The sequence below is a fragment of the Leucoraja erinacea genome, chromosome 3 (genome assembly GCF_028641065.1).
Source record: "Leucoraja erinacea ecotype New England chromosome 3, Leri_hhj_1, whole genome shotgun sequence".
Lineage (NCBI taxonomy): Eukaryota > Metazoa > Chordata > Chondrichthyes > Rajiformes > Rajidae > Leucoraja > Leucoraja erinaceus.
The window spans coordinates 73,593,413-73,607,329 of NC_073379.1; the positions used below are offsets into that span (position 1 = coordinate 73,593,413).

The following is a 13,917-nucleotide window of genomic DNA, read 5'->3' on the forward strand; positions in this document are numbered from 1 at the left end:
TCTCTCTTTCTCTCTCCCTCCTCCCTTCCCCTCTCCCTCTCCTCTCCTTCCCTCCTCCTCCTCCTCCTCTTCTTTTCTCCCTCTCCTTCTTCCTCCTCCTCCTCTTTCTCTCCCTCCTCTCCTCTCCTCCCTCTTCTCTCTTCCTCCCCTCTCCTCTCCTTTCCTCTCTCCCTTCCTCTCTCTTTCTCCTTCCCCCTCTCCCTTCCTCTCTCTTCTCCCCCCTTTTTCCTTCTCCTTTTTCTTTCTCCTCTTTCCCCTCCCCTCTCTCTCTCCCTTCTCCCCTCTCTCTCTTTTTCTCCCTCCCCTCCTCTCTCTTCTCTCTCCCCCTCCTTCTCCCTCCCCCTCCCCCTCCTCCCTCTTTTTCCTCCCCTCCTCCCTCCTCTTTCTCTCTCTCTCCCTCTCCCCCTCTTCTCCTCTCCCTCTCTCTCTCCTCCTTCTCCTCTTCCTCTCTTCTCTCTCTTCCCTTCCTCTCTCTTTCTCTCTCTTCTCCTCTTCTTCCCTCCCCTTTTCCCTCCCCCCCTTTCCTCCTCTCCCTCCCTCTCCTCCTTTTTTTCTTTCCCCCTCCCTCCCTCTCCTCTCCCCCTTCCTCTTTTTCCTTTTCTCTTCTCTTCTCCTCTCCCCCTCCTCTCTTTCTTCTCCTCTCCCTCCTCTTCTTCTCTCTCTTTTCCTCTCCTCTCCTCTCTCCTCTCCTCTCTTCTCTCTCTCCTCTCCCCCCTCTCCCTTTTCTCCTCTCCTTTCTCTCTCCTCTCCTCTCCCCCTCTCTTCCTCCTCCTCTCTTCTCCCTCCTTCCTCCTCCCCTCCTCTCCCTTTCTCTCCTTCCTCCTCTCTCTCCTCTCTTCCCCCCCCTCTTCTTTCTCTTTTTCTTCCCTTTTTCTCTTTCTCTTTTCTCCTCTCCTCCTCTCTCCCCCTCTCCTCTCTCTCTCCTCCTCCTTCTTCTCTCTCTTCTCCCCCTCTCTCCTCTCCTTTCCTCCTTCTCTTCTCCCCTCCCTCTCCCCCCTTCCCTCTCCCCTTCTCTCTCCCCTCCTCTCTTCCTCCTTCCTCCTCTCTTCTCCCCCTCTCTCTCTTTCTCCTCCCTCCCTCTTCCTCTCTTCTCCTCTCCTCCTCCCTCTCTTCCTTCTTTCATCTCTTCTCCCCTTTCTTTTCTTTCTCTTTTTCTTTCTCCCCTCTCTTCCCTCTCCTTTCCTCTCTCTTTTCTCTCCTCTCTCTCCTTCCTTCCCTCTCCCTCTTCTTCTCTCTCCTCTCTTCCCTCTTTTCTCCTTCTCTCTCTTCTCTCCCTTTTTTCTCTCCCTCCTTCTTTTCTCTCCTCTTCTCCTTTCCTTCTCCTTTCTTCCCCCTTTCCTCCCCTCTCTCTCCTTTTTCTCTCTCTTCTTCTTTCTTTCCTCCTTCTCCTTTTTCTCCCCTCCTCTCCTTCCCTCTCCTTTCTCCCTTTTTCCTTCCTTTTCTCCCCCCCTCCCCCTCTTTCTCCTCTCTTCTCCCCTCTTCTCCTTTTTCTTCTCTCTCCTCTCCTCCTCCTCCTTCCCTTTCTCCCTTCTTCCCTCTCCTCCTCTTTCTTCTCTTCTCCTCTCCTCTCCTCCCTCTTCTTCTTCCCTCTTCCCCCTTCCCCCCCTTTTCCTCTTTCCCTCTCTTCCTTCTTCTCCTCCCTTCCTTCCCTTTCTCTTCTTCTTCTTCTCTCTTTTCCCCCTTCCCTTCTTCTCCTCTCCTCCCCTCCTCCCTTCTTCTCCCCTCCTTTTTCTTTCTCTTCCCTTCTCCTTTTCCCTCTCTCTTCTCTTCCTCCCCCTTTTCTTCTTCTCTTTTCTCTCTTCTCTCTTCTTCTTTTCTTCTTTCTCTCTCTCTTTTTCTCTCCTCTTCTCTCTCCTTCTTCCCCTTCTTTTTCCTCTCTCTTCCTTCTTCCCTCCCTTCTCCTCTCTCCTTTCTCTTCCCTTTCTTCTTCTCTCTCCTTTCTCCTCTCTTCCCCCTCTCTCTCTCTCTCCCTCTCATTTCCCCTTTCTCTCTTTCTTTTCTCCCCCCCTCTTTCTCTTCTTTCTCTTCCCTCTCCTCCCTCTCCCCTTTTCTCTCTCTCCTTCCTCTCCTCTCCTCTCTCTCTTCTCTCCCTCCCTTTCTCCTCTCTTCTCCCCTCTCTCTCTTCTCTTCTCTCCTCTCCTCCTCTCCTCTCTCTCTCTCCCTTTCCTCCTCTTCTCTTCTCTTCTTCTCTCCCCTCTCCTCCCCTCTCTCTCCCCCCTCTCTCTCTCTCCTCTCTTCTTTCTTCCTCTCCTTTCTCTCTTCCTTCTCCCCTTCTCTCTTTCCTCTTTCCCCCTTCTCTCTTCCTCTTCTTCTCCTCTTTCCTCTCTTCTCTTCCTTTTCTTCTCTCTCCCTCTTTCCTTCCTCTTCTCCCCCTCCCCTCTCCCCTTCTCTTTTCCTCTCCTCTCTCCTCTCTCCTCTCCTTCTTTCCCTCTCCTTCCTCTCTCTCTTCTCCCCTCCCCCCCCCTCTCCCCTCTTCTCTTCCTCTCTTCCCTTCTCCTTCTCTCCTCTCCCTCCCCTCTCTCTCTCCCCTCTCTCTCTCTCTCCCCCAATCTCTCTCCCTCTGTCTCTCGCTCTCTCTCTATCTCTCTCCCCCTCTCCACCTCTCTCTCTGTCGCTCTCTCTGTATCTCTCTCTCTCTCACTCTCCCTCCCTCTCTCTCCCTCTCTTCCTTTCTCCTCTCTTTTCTCCTCTCTCTTCCTCTCTCCTTTCTCTCTCTTCTCTCCTTCTTTCTCTCTCTTTCTCTCCTCTCCTCCTTCTCTCTCTCTCCTCTCTCTTCTCCTCTCTTTCTCCTCTTCTCCTCCTCTTCCCTCTTTTCTCTCCCCCTCCCTCTCTCTCCCTCTCCTCCCTCTTCCTCCCCCCCTTCTTCCCCCCCCCTCCCCCTCCTCCCTTTTTCTTTCTCTCCTCTTCTCTCTCTCTTTCCTCTCTTCCTCTCTCTCTCTCTCTCTCTCTCTCTTTCTCTCTCTCTCTCTCTCTCTCTCTCTCTCTCTCTCTCTCTCTCTCTCTCTCTCTCTCTCTCTCTCTCTCTCTCTCTCTCTCTCTCTCTCTCTCTCTCTCTCTCCCTCTCCCCCTCACTCTCTCTCTCTTTCTCCCCCCCCCCCTCTCTCTCTCCCCCTCTCTCCTCTCCCTTCTCTCCTCTTTTCCCCCTCCTCTCCTCTTCCTCTCCTCTCCCCCCTCCTCTCTTCTCCTCTCCTCTCTTTCTCCCTCTTCTCCTCTCTCTCTCTCTCCTCTCTCCCTTCTCCTCTCCTCTCTCTCCTCTCTTCTCTCTCCTCTCCTCTCTCTCTCCCCCTCCTCTCTCTCCCTTCTCTCTCTCCCCTCTTCTCTCTCTCTCGCCCTCTCCTCTCCCTCTCCCCCTTCACTCTCCCCTCATTTATCTCTCACCCCACTCTCTCTCCCCTTTTCTCTCTCTCTCCTCTTCTCTCTCCTCTCTCTTCATCCCCCTCCTCTCCCTCTCCCTCTCTCTCCTCCCCTCTCTTCTCTTCTCTCCTCTCTCTCCCTCTCTCCCCTCCTTTCTTCCTTCTATCCTCTCTCTTCTCTCTCTCCTCTCCTCTTCTTTTCCCCCTCCCTCTCTCTCCTCTCTCTCCTCCCCTCTCTTCTTTTCCCCTCTCTTCTCTCTCCCCTTCTCTCCCTTCTTCTCTCTCTCTCTCTTCCTCCTCCCCTCTCTCCCTCTTCTCTCCTCTCCTTCTCTCCTTCTCCCTCTCCTTCCTCCTCCTTCCTTCTCCTCTCCTCCTTCTCCTCTCTCTCTCTCTCCTCTCTCTTTCTCTCTCTCTGCCCTCTCCGCAATCTTTCCGTCTCTCTCTGTCACCCTCTCTCTCTCTTTCTCCTCTACTCTATCTTTCCCTCTCTCCTCTCTCTCTCTCTGTCCCTCTCTCTGCCCTCTCCTCTCCGTTATCTTTCCCTCTCCCTCTCCTCTTTCTCTGTCACCCTCTCTCTCTCTCTCCTCTCCTCTCTCCCTCCCTCCCCTCTCCTCCCCCCCTCGCTCTCCTCTCCTCTTCTCTCTCTCTCCTCTCTTTCTCCTCCCTCCTCTCCTCTCTTTCTCTTCCTCCCCCTCTCTCTCTCCCTCCTCCCTCTCTCCCTCTTTTGTGTTCTCTCTCTCTCTCTTCCTCCTCCCTTCCCCCTCTATTCCCTCCTCTCCTCTCCCTCTTTCTCTCCCTCTCTCTCTCTCTCTCTCTCTCTCTCTCTCTCTCTCTCTCTCTCTCTCTCTCTCTCTCTCTCTCTCTCTCTCTCTCTGTGTCTCTCTCTCTCTCTCTCTCTCTCTCTCCTCTCTCCTCTTCCCCTTCTCTCTCTCTCTCTCCCTTCTCTCTCTCTCTCTCTCTCTCTCTCTCTCTCTCCTTCTCTCTCTCCCCTCTTCTCCCCCTCTCTCCCTTCCTCTCTCCTCTCTCCTCTCCCCTCTCTCCCTCTTCTCCCTCTCTCCCCCTCTCTCTCTCTCCTCTTCTTCTCTCTCCCCCTCTCTCTCTCTCTCTCCCTCTCCTCCTCTCTCCTTCTCTCCCCCTCTCTCCTCTCTCTCTCCTCTCCCTCTCCTCTCCTCTCCTCTCCTCTCCCTCTCCCCTTCCTCTCCTCTCCTCTCATCCTCTCTTCTCTCCTCCCTCTCTCATTCCCCCTCCCTCTCCTCTCTCTCTCCTCTCTCTCCTCTCTCCTCTCCCCCTCTCCTCCCCTTCTTCTCTCTCCTCTCTCCCCTCTCTCTTCTCTCTCTTCTCCCCTCTCTCCCTCTTCCTCTCTCTCCCTTCTCTCTCTCTTCTCTCTCTCTCTCTCCTCTCCTCTTCTCCTCTCCTCTCTCGTTTCCTCTCTCTCTCTTCCTCTCTCTTCTCCTCTCCTCTCCCTCCTTCTCTCTTCTCTCTCTCTCTCTCTCTCCCTCTCTCTTTTTATTAAATTAGAAAAAAACGGAAACATTTTGGGTATTTTTTGTCCAATCAAAGCACGTTTAACATTGAGTTGTATGCCAGTTGCCCAATCACGTGCTTTGCTTCAGGCTAGCACACAACATGGCTGAGAGGACTTCACTGATGCCTGTTTTACTGGGGATTCCGATGAAGGTTCTTTCTAGTTCTGTGGAATACATGTCGTGGAAACTTGCAGCAGGGTAATTGAATTTAGTGAGAAAAGCATTAAGAAGTAAAAAATGTGCAGATAAGTGGATAGAAGTGGGATAAAGTCGTGAAAGCAAAGTCCCTGCTGAGATACTGCAACACAAAGTTGTGAAACCAGTGAAACTTTGAATCAACTCAAACTGAAAGGTAAGATCTAAAGTCTGAATTTATGAAAATTAATCTGTATGGACTTTAATTAATTTAATTGTACCCTTTTGTAATGTGAAAAAATGAGATTTGGAGGCTGTACATTAATTAATTAGTTCATTCATACATTCACTCATTCATGCATTCACTCATTCGCTCACTCATTCATTCCTTCACTCACTCACTCACTCACTCACTCACTCACTCACTCACTCACTCCTTCATTCATTCATGAGGTTGAGGGCCTAAACTATGTGTATCCATAGCACAAGGTAAATTAAACATTTTCATTAATGCCAGCTTGTTGTAGTCTAATAAGTCTTTAACATCTAATCTCGGAGCTGCCTGCGATGACATACCGGGAAAAAGGGGCCTATGTACTTAACATAGTGAAGCTGCGGTCTCAATTAAGAAGCGGCCAATTCGTGAACGCGGATCATCTCCGCGGGGGGGAGGCTGTACATAGTGGCTGTACACAGTGGTGGCCGTTTCCAGGCCCCGGCCATGGGAGAAAAACTGAGGAATATTCATTGCACTTTATAGGCTGCCATTGGAGTGAGAAATGATTAGAAGTGGCAGATGTTTATGTAGAAATGAATTGGTGTATGTGAACTTGAACTAATTTATCTATGGTAGTAACAGTGTTATTCTCATTAACATTAAGAAGAGGTTGAAATGTTATGAATTGAAGTCCATGCAGACTTAATGACTATGAGGGTTTTTTTGTAGCCTCTGCCTGACCCTTATACTTAATCATATGTAATTACAGTCATATTTATGTCATATATATATATAGGTATAATTATATAGTTTAAATGGACTGCAACACGGAAATAGGCTGCCCATGGTGTAATATGGGTATTGGCCACTAGATGGCGCTTACTTTCCCGATCTTGGTTATTGGTTTCTTGGTCCTCCAAAATATTCCAAATGGAATTTAAACTGGAGGTGGTGTAGGGAGGGCTTAAGCCGAAAGGGTTATTGGGAAGAAAGAGTTGCTTTAAATTTAGTTGCATCTGGTTGGGTAATTATAGTAGGGTGGAGATTATTCCATGCTTTAATTGTGCGGGGGGAAGTATGAATTACTGTATACATCTGTCTTTGTAGTTGGGATCACAAATTGGATCGAATGCCCTCGTCTGCTCCTAATTGGTTTGGGTTTCGTGTAGGTCTTGTAATCTATGTCGAGCTGACCATTTAACATTTTGTAAAAACAGGTTAAACGGTGAGCTTCATGTCTGTCTTGGAGAGGGTTCCACCAGAGAATTCAGAAGTTTGGTGACACTCGCTTCTCTATCATAGGTGTTAGTAACAAATCGAGCTGCCTGTCTTTGGACACGTTCGATGGAAGAAATGTTTTTATTTGTGTATGGGTCCCATGCTGCAACTGCGTAGTCCAAATGAGGTCTAACGAGGGTGAAGTATAGCTTCTCCTTGACAGAAGTTGAACAACAATCTCATTTTCTAATTAGTGTAATTAATTAATGTGCAAAGTTTGGCAATGACGAGTTATGACATCCTTCTCAATTATATTTCATCTAAATCTGGAAAATTTCATGTAGTTTGGTGAAAACTGATTTCTAGACGCATTTTTGATGCTCGGCCCACAGCCTATAACACCAGGGTCCTGAGTTGATGGTTTTAAAAGGTGGTTCGATGCAATAGGACTCAGTAGAGAAAAGTTATGCAATCATCTGTGTGTAATTCCATGGCTACGCAGTCAGGGCAATCGGGCTGGCTGTGAAAGAAAGACCAAAATGCAAGGCAGCATAGGTTAGCAGCCCAATAATAAAAGCGACAATGTGCACTTTAACCACATGTGTTTTTTTTTTTTCATTTGGTACACAATCAACCCATAAATAGCAATGAAATAAATGACCATGGCATCCTTTTATCTGCTTTAGAGGTTAGTTCACAAATTGCCAGTTGACTATCAATTTTAAATGTAGACCTTTGGAAAAATTAGAAAGCTGGACAAACCTTCCCGATATGAGAACATTGATTATTTTTTATATGTGCTATTTGTTGAATCACTATTTTGATCAGTATTGTTTGCTCAATTTCTAAATGAAAATATGTTCATGCTGCAAGAGTTTGTTTTGCTTTAAGATTATTCAGGAAGGAACTATTTACAACAATGTAAACTACCCTGGTTCAGTGCAGATGATTAAAGACTACATTTTATTTGAAGGACAAAAGAAATCAAAGAGAACAAAAACAAATGAACAAGTGCAAGACTTTACAATAGTTACAGATGAATCCAAATTAACAAAAGAAGATCAACTAGATCTGGCTGAAGAAAGGCTCAAAGAAGATTCTATCTTCAGACTCAAGAAGGTAGAGTGGTAGTTATTTTTGTTTACTGGATTATAGAAAAAAATTACTTTTAGCCTACTTAAAACATTTCAATATTGCTTCTGCTAAGAATTTTAAGTGGCAACTACTCTGGCATTTTTATTGGATTTAAAAAAAAGTATTGTTTCTGTACACACATTTTCATTTATTGACTTTAGGAGCAGGAGAAATGTTACAAGAATGTGTTATAAAATGTTCTCTGTAATTTAGTATTCAATAGAATGCCTCCAATTATTGTAATTGTGCTCCATCAATTGACGGATTTTTTTTATAGTTTATAGTGTGGAGACAGGTCCTTTGGCCCACTGAGTCCACGCCGACTAGCGATCCCTACACAATAACATTATCCTACACACACTAGGCACAATTTACATTTATGCAAGCCAATTAAATCTACAAGCCTGTACGTCTTTGTAGTGCGGCGGGGGGGGGAATCGAAGGTCTCGGCGAAAACCCACGCAGGTCATGGTGAGAATGTACAAACTCCGTGCAGACAGCACCCTTAGTCAGGATCGAATCTGGGTCTCTTACTTTATTTGTCAAGTAACATTCTTGCTGATACTGTTTTTAACGTTTTGCTTATTTTAATTGCTTTCAAATTTGATGTAATATTATTGGTATTGGTTTATTATTGTCACAATATAGTGAAAAGCTTTTGCTTGCGGCTATCTCATTAAATCAGATAATACTCTAGATGAATACAATAAAACCATACAGTAGAACAACAGTTAGCAATAATATTTTAATTATATATTAAAAGATATAAGTAAATAAAATATTTAATTAAGAAACGAGAATAGGAAATTAGCCAATTGGTTCTTCATGCTGTACACAAAATGTAGTGAATTCTTGCAATTGATGCCTTATTGTCCTGGCATGTCGTGCTTTATTTTCAAGCTAGTGTTCACATTTTTAAAAGATGTAAAATAGAAGAATGACCCATTTCCAGTGAACCACTAATTTCAAAGGGAGCACGCAATATAGAAAAAATGTTTCAAGGGATTTGAGGAACCAGGGCCATCTGAGTGAAGAACATGGCAAACATTACCTGGTGAGCCAAATGTCCAGCCATTAGATTTTCAAAATAAAGTGCATATTATTCTAGATGTGGTCTCGCCAAACCTCTTAAGTATTTTGACTAAAAGCATTAGTCTTAAACTTAAATCCTCATGCCCACATACTGTTTGCTTGGTAAACCTACATGTTGACTTTCAATGAATCATATACAAGCAGGCCCAAGTTCCTCTGAAGACTAGCTCCTTTTCATCTTGCACCATTTAAAACATCATCTTTCAATAACTTTTACTATTTGGAATGCCAAATATTTTTCTGCATGGTATTCTATCTGTCATGCCTTCAAGTATAGGCCTGTCTATATTCCCTGGAAGCCTCTCTCTATATCCTGCCCCTCCCTCCAGAACTACTGCCCCCTAGTTTACTATCATCAACATACATGATGAGGACGAAGGGCTTAATTAGAAAAGGAAAAATGGATTATGAAAGAAAACTGGCAGTGAACATAAAATCTGACTGCAAAAGTTTTTATAGATATGTGAAAAGAAAGAGATTAGTTAAAACAAATGTAGGTCCCTTGCAGTCAGAAACAGGTGAGTTGATCATGGGGAACCAGGATATGGCGGACCAATTGAATAACTACTTTGGTTCCGTCTTCACTAAGGAAGACATAAATGATCTGCCGGAAATAGCAGGGGCCCGCGGGTCAAAGGAGGTGGAGGAATTGAGTGAAATCCAGGTTAGTCGGGAAGTGGTGTTGGGTAAATTGAATGGATTAAAGGCCGATAAATCCCCAGGGCCAGATAGGCTGCATCCCAGAGTACTTAAGGAAGTAGCTCCAGAAATAGTGGATGCATTAGTAATAATCTTTCAAAACTCCTTAGATTCTGGAGTAGTTCCAGAGGATTGGCGGGTAGCAAACGTAACCCCACTTTTTAAGAAGGGAGGGAGAGAGAAAACGGGGAATTACAGACCAGTTAGCCTAACATCGGTAGTGGGGAAACTGCTAGAGTCAGTTATTAAAGATGGGATAGCAGCACATTTAGAAAGTGGTGAAATCATTGGACAAAGTCAGCATGGATTTACGAAAGGTAATCATGTCTGACGAATCTTATAGAATTTTTCGAGGATGTAACTAGTAGCGTGGATAGGGGAGAACCAGTGGATGTGGTGTATCTGGACTTCCAGAAGGCTTTCGACAAGGTCCCACATAAGAGATTAGTATACAAACTTAAAGCACACGGCATTGGGGGTTCAGTATTGATGTGGATAGAGAACTGGCTGGCAAACAGGAAGCAAAGAGTAGGAGTAAACGGGTCCTTTTCACAATGGCAGGCAGTGACTAGTGGGGTACCGCAAGGCTCAGTACTGGAACCCCAGCTATTTACAATATATATTAATGATCTGGATGAGGGAATTGAAGGCAATATCTCCAAGTTTGCGGATGACACTAAGCTGGGGGGCAGTGTTAGGTGTGAGGAGGATGCTAGGAGACTGCAAAGTGACTTGGATAGGCTGGGTGAGTGGGCAAATGTTTGGCAAATGCAGTTTAATGTGGATAAATGTGAGGTTATCCATTTTGGTGGCAAAAACGGGAAAGCAGATTATTATCTAAACGGTGGCCGATTGGGAAAGGGGGAGATGCAGCGAGACCTGGGTGTCATGGTACACCAGTCCTTGAAGGTAGGCATGCAGGTGCAGCAGGCAGTAAAGAAAGCGAATGGCATGTTGGCTTTCATAGCAAGAGGATTTGAGTATAGGAGCAGGGAGGTTCTACTGCAGTTGTATAGGGTCTTGGTGAGACCACACCTGGAGTATTGCGTGCAGTTTTTGGTCTCCAAATCTGAGGAATGACATTATTGCCATAGAGGGAGTGCAGAGAAGGTTCACCAGACTGATTCCTGGGATGTCAGGACTGTCTTATGAAGAAAGACTGGATAGACTTGGTTTATACTCTCTAGAGTTTAGGAGATTGAGAGGGGATCTTATAGAAACTTACAAAATTCTTAAGGGGTTGGACAGGCTAGATGCAGGAAGATTGTTTCCGATGTTGGGGAAGTCCAGGACAAGGGGTCACAGCTTAAGGATAAGGGGGAAATCCTTTAAAACCGAGATGAGGAGAACTTTTTTCACACAGAGAGTGGTGAATCTCTGGAACTCTCTGCCACAGAGGGTAGTTGAGGCCAGTTCATTGGCTATATTTAAGAGGGAGTTAGATGTGGCCCTTGTGGCCAAGGGGATCAGAGGGTATGGAGAAAAGGCAGGTACGGGATACTGAGTTGGATGATCAGCCATGATCATATTAAATGGCGGTGCAGGCTCGAAGGGCCGAATGGCCTACTCCTGCACCTAATTTCTATGTTTCTATGTTTTCTATTCCAAATGGTCCTCTTCTAAATCTTTAGATAGGGAATAGTGGATACTCCAAACATGGCATTTTAAATTCCTACCCTCTGATTTTTGTCCATTAACTAGTTCTCTATCCACATCAGCATATTACCTCCAATCCCATGTGCTCAAACACTGTTCAGTGAACTCTTTTGTGGCACTTTATTGAAAGTCCTACAAATCTAAATACGTTGCATCCACTAGTTTGTCCTTATCGTGTTAGTTACAACCTCAAAAACACTAATTTCAGATTTATCAAATGTGACTACAGGGAACTACAGACCAGTGAGCCTAACATTAGCAGTGGGGAAATTTACTGGAGAGGATTTTGAGACTCAGGACCTACTGCCATTTGGAAAGGCAAGAGCTGTTGACGGGAGAGGTAGCATGGTTTCCACGTGGGAAATGGCATCTCACAAATTTTGGAGTAATGAAGTTTGGAAAGAGCAAAACAATAGATGTGTGCATGGACTTTAGCAAGGCCTTTGGTAAATCCTACATGGTATGTTGGGCAGGAAGGTCAGATCACATGGGATCCTAGGTTAAATTAACCAAATAGAAACAAAATTGCCTTGGTAGAAGGAGGGTAGTAGTGGATGCTTGTTATTCAGATGAGAGCACTGTGACCAGTACTGTGATAGATACTGGGGCACTGCTATTTTTGACTCCTAAATTGGTGGTGTAGAGGACAGTGGAGCAGGTTTACAAAGATTACAACCTGAAGCAGGTTGTAGGTGAACTGGGCCAAGGAATGGCAGATGGACTTTAATTCGGACAAACATGGGGTGTTGTATTTTATGAGTTAAACTGGAGTAAGACCAACATAGTCAGTGGTAGGGTCGAGTATGGAACAGAGAGAGCTAGGGGTACATAATTCCTTGAAAGTGGCCACACAGGTGGAGAAAGTGATGAAGAAGTGCATCTGACCTGCTTGTATAATCAGTCAGTGTTTTGACTACAGGACTTGGGACATCATGTTGCAACTGAACACGTAGTTGGTAAGATCACACTTGGAGTCTTGTGCACAGTTTTGGTTGCATGACTTTAGGAAAAATGTTATTAAGCTAGAAAAGGTGCAGGAAAGTTTTACAAGGATGTTACCTGGACTGGAGCGCTTGAGCTACAAGGAGAGGTTGGATAGGTTGAACTTTTTTCCCTGGCGTGTAGGTGGTTGAAGGGTGACTCTATGGAGCCACATAAACTCATGAGGAGTATAAATAAGGTGCAACAGTTTTTTTCCATGGTGGGTAAGTCTAAATGTAGATGGCATGGTTTTAGGTGAGAAGGGAAAGATTTAATAGAGACCCGAGGGGCATGTTTTTCCACACAGATCATGCTGTATGGAATGAGCTGCCAGAGGAAGTTGTGGAGATAGGTACAATTACAACGTTTAAAAGATATTTGGACAGGTACAGGAATAGAAATGGTTCATTTGTTTTTTCAGCGTGCACGAAATTGTCCATCTGCAAAGTACACATGTAAACTTTGTGATGTGTTGATCGAATCAGAGTCATCTGCCTACAAACACATTAAGGAGAAAAGACACAAGAAGTGCCTAAAGGTGAGTCAGTACTGAAGTTTTATCTTTTTATGTTGGTTGCCTTCTCGGATACCTGCAACTTACAGAATGGAAGTGGGAGTCTGAGAATACTTTTTATGAATTGCAAATATAAAATTTAATCTCATCATTGATACAACATTTTCAAGGCAGCATTCACAGTAATCTATTCTGATGGAATTGACTATAGTGAACATATAAAGTCTAATTGTTACTAATAGAAACCCCTGAGTCCTATGAGCAAATGCCTTTTTTGAGACCAGTGCATTACATGTGGAGGCAAGAGGGACCATGCAAAGTTCAAGAAATCATATTGTGGGGGAAAAAAAGAGATTATAGCAGCATAGGCTGTTTCTATAATTTGTTTTTGTTTCAATATAGGTATTAAAATATTTCTACTGACATAATTGACCTCTTGTAATATATGTCTTTGATGAGCTTTAATCTTGTACGCTGCCTGAAAACAAGGGTGTCAAAGGTTATGTGGAGAAGGCAGGAGAATGGAGCTGAGAGGGAAAAATAGATCAGCCATGAACAAATGGCGGAGCAGACTTGAACCTAATTCTGATCCTATGTCTTATTGAAAAATGTAGACATAGGAATTGCAGATGCTGGTATCTTGGCTAGAACACAAAGTGCTGGAATAACTGAACAGGTCAGACGGCATCTCTGAAGGGCGTGGATAGGCAATATTTCAGATCGGGGCCCTTAAGACTACACAGTGAAGGGAATTTGGTATTGACATGCTTCTGTATGCTTACCTTGTAGATGGAGGTATGGTGTGCAAAGGCAGGTCAGTCTAAATATCCTCAACACGTGACTTGCATCTTGACAGCATTTACAGACATGAGGATAATCTATTGTTCTCTATTTACCTGGATGGGTGCAGCTCCAACAAGACTCATGGAGCTTGATGGGCATTACATCCAGCACTAAATATTACTGTTTTCCACTGTATACTGTGGCTGCAGTGTGTACACTCTGCAAATGTATTGCAGTTACCTGCCTTGGTTACACTGACAGAATCTCTCGAGTTGTAACGTATGAAGTCTAAGGGCAACGGGTGCAAGGGAATATGACTACCTGCAGACTTTCCTCCAAGTTACACACTATACTGACATTGAAATGTATCGTTGTTCCTTCATTGTGGTTCCTGGAACTACCTACCCTGCAGCATTGTGGAAGTAGCTTCTCCAGGAAGATTGAACAATTCAAGGAGGTAGCTCAGAGGCACCGTCCCAAATATACTTGGGGATGTGCATCATATACTGTCTTTGCCAATGTACTCCTTGTCCTTAGAATTTGATGACACAAAGAAAATAGCTCAGCAGTGAAATTATTGAAAATGCAAAAAATGTATGGAATATGCAT

The 13,917-nt window shown here is 44.8% G+C and overlaps 1 protein-coding gene across 2 annotated transcripts in view; it reads left to right on the forward strand.

The window, feature by feature from the left end:
• The window catches only part of LOC129695726 (terminal uridylyltransferase 7-like), a 97,086-nt gene that overhangs the window by 19,130 nt on the left and 64,039 nt on the right, over positions 1-13,917 (forward strand). For both annotated transcript variants that reach the window (XM_055632932.1, XM_055632931.1), the window contains 2 exons: positions 7,423-7,568; positions 12,433-12,549. In XM_055632932.1, the coding sequence (XP_055488907.1) occupies positions 7,423-7,568; positions 12,433-12,549 (263 nt within the window). The remainder of the gene's footprint in view (positions 1-7,422; positions 7,569-12,432; positions 12,550-13,917) is intronic.